Source organism: Brassica napus, chromosome C4 (genome assembly GCF_020379485.1).
Source record: "Brassica napus cultivar Da-Ae chromosome C4, Da-Ae, whole genome shotgun sequence".
Classification (NCBI taxonomy): Eukaryota; Viridiplantae; Streptophyta; class Magnoliopsida; order Brassicales; family Brassicaceae; genus Brassica; species Brassica napus.
The window spans coordinates 32139436-32141931 of record NC_063447.1 but is presented as its reverse complement, the minus strand read 5'-3'; the positions used below and the strand labels follow the sequence as shown (position 1 = coordinate 32141931).

At 41.9% G+C, this 2496-nt stretch overlaps 1 protein-coding gene across 1 annotated transcript; it reads right to left on the bottom strand.

Moving 5' to 3' along the window:
* Positions 1-540: 540 nt before the first annotated feature.
* On the bottom strand, positions 541-2067 carry LOC106413098. Its single transcript, XM_013853930.2, has 4 exons — positions 1958-2067; positions 1360-1840; positions 716-983; positions 541-674 (listed from the first exon to the last, which is right to left on the bottom strand). Exons 1-4 carry the CDS (start codon positions 2065-2067, stop codon positions 541-543), a joined length of 993 nt encoding a protein of 330 aa, XP_013709384.2.
* Positions 2068-2496: the final 429 nt, after the last annotated feature.

Sequence of the window (2496 nt, the reverse complement as noted above, 5' to 3'; positions counted from 1 at the left end):
CGCGTCCACATTGTAAGAACTGACGTGGACGACCTTCTCGTAAGTCGCCCAGAAGACTTAACTTCTAGACGACCTTCTGATTAGTCGTCCAGATGAATTAACTTCTGGACGACCTTCTAGTAAGTTTTCCAGAAGACTTAACTCCTGGACGACCTTCTGATTAGTCATCCAGAAGACTATCTATCTGCGTATCTGTTATGACTTTGTGTTATGAACTTCTCTGTATTGCAATTTATCTGCTTCTGTTATGACTTTGTGTTATGAATCGGCTTCTGTTATGACTTTGTGTTATGAATCTGTGTTATGAACTTAATTGCAACTTAAAAAGACAACAACTCCACCATTAGATTAGACCATTAGATTAGATTATCCGAAAGGTTACAAAACTACCAAACTAATTTCCTACGAAATGATAGTTTGGTACGAGGATAGGTTACAAAAAACTACATCCTATCATGACCCTGTTACAACAACATCACTTCCTAATCTGTCATACAAAAGACATTTCATCCCACAATTTCAAGTACAAATAAAACATCATTAACCTTGCTGGTCATAACTTGCAAGGTTCTCATCATTGTCTTCGTTCTCTTTTGCATGGCCTTCAGGAGTCTCCTTAAATACATCCAACGCCATCTTCTCCCTTATAGTCTTCGAGTTCTTGTTACAAAGCGCTGGAGGAAATGACATCCCAAGAGCATGACATTCACTTTACTAGCCTCAACAGAAGACTCTTTACGAGCTTTCTTCCGAGGTCTTGCACTTTTTTCCTTCACACCACTCTCTGTCTCCGCTGCACTCACTTCCTTCTTCACTATCGGGTTAGTACCGGTGACTTCCCAGCAATCCTTGGTCCACTTCCAATTAGCTTTCGCATTAAACATGACTTTAATTATGTTCTTCGTGGCCGGATCCTCCACATCAAAGTCCCATCGTGGAAACATCTCAGCATAGTCCTTGTTGACGAAGTTGATCACGCTAGTCTGCAAAAATAAAAGATATCAACTCAGATAACAAAGACTGAAATCATCCAGAAAAGACTTCACAGAAGACTTCAAAGTAAGTCGTCTGGTAAGTCATCCAGAGAAGACTTCGCAGAAGACTTAAAGTAAAGTCACCCAGACGACATAACTTTAAGTCTTCTGTGAGGTCTTCTCTGGAAGACTTACCAGACGACTTACTTTAAAGTCTTCTGTGAAGTCTTAGGGAGTGAAGTTTAAATACATTTTTGCTAATGGCCTCTTTAAAAAATATGCGTCCTTTGCCACCATTGTAAGCCATCAACACCAGAGACAGTCTGTCTGGTAGGGGATGCCCAATATTAGCACCAAATTATGGCAGAGCAAAGTACGCCCACACCTGGAGAACTTGAACAAACCCATCAATAGTGTATGAATTTGAATCCAAATTTGCACCCTTCACAGACTCCATCAGCACCTTAAACGCCACTCTCCCCCAAGGATAATTCTCAAATCTTTCTAAATCCATCACTAGCCTTGCAAGACTAGCCCGTGTAGCGGTTGAGTACTTTCTTCCTTCAATGAATCCAGTGAAGATGGCAAGGTAACCGAGCCGCATGCGATCTTCCCGAGACCACTCCTCGCATCTCCCAAATGCTGCTTTTATATGCTCAATAGTTGGCCCAGCATCGACATCAACACCCATCATCTCCCAAAAAGTAGCCATCTCCTTCGTAGCCTCAACACTTAGATTTTCCAGGTCCTCGATGTAATCGCAGTTCAGACCAGTGAGGTGTTCAAACTCCAACAGTGAAAACCTCACCGGTTGTGGACCAACGAGACTCCAGAGCTCAAACTTCTTCTTGATGTTAAGCTGGAAACTGAGCATATAATGAACCAGCCTTGAAGCCCAACCAAAATTCTGCTCCTTGAACTTGATGAACACTCTCAACTTCGACTCCTTCAGCTCCTCATATTCGTCAGTGTTTAGAGCTCACCTTAGTGCAGTAAATAGCTTCCAGTCATCAGTGTGATAAGAAATGCTCTTCAGTGCAGGGGGCTCTTCCCCTAATGTATACATCCGCTGCAGGAGTGCTGGTAAATCCATTTTCCGGCCTGCAAAACAATCAAAAACAAGCATCTCAAACACATAACAAGCACACTATTTTAAATACAAATACTGGAAGACTTGCATGTAAATTTTAGTGAGAAGACTACTGAGACGACTTCCAGGAAGTCTTCTACAAAGCCTTACACTCTGGACGACTTCCAACGACGACTTAGGTCGTCTGGAAGACTTTCCAGAAGTCTTCTACGAAGTCTTACACTCTGGAAGACTTCCAGGAAGTCTTACCCTATGGAAGACTTCCAGGAAGTCGTCTGAGTAGTCTTTCTGAATAAATACAAAAACTGTTTCTTTAAAAGATGGATGACTTACAATCGGAGAAGATATGGTCTCCAACGACACCAGCGGTTATAGATCTGCAAAAATCAACGGGAAAAGAAGAATCAAGACTACAATTTTTAGGGTTTTACG

Coding starts and splice junctions, on each gene's coding strand:
- LOC106413098 (XM_013853930.2), bottom strand. CDS start 2,067: ATGGATTTACCAGCACTCCTGCAGCGGATGTATACATTAGGGGAAGAG. Junction 984..1,359: donor GGTTTGTTCAAGTTCTCCAG/GTGTGGGCGTAC, acceptor TTATTTTTGCAG/ACTAGCGTGATCAACTTCGT. Junction 675..715: donor AGAGTCTTCTGTTGAGGCTA/GTAAAGTGAATG, acceptor CATTTCCTCCAG/CGCTTTGTAACAAGAACTCG.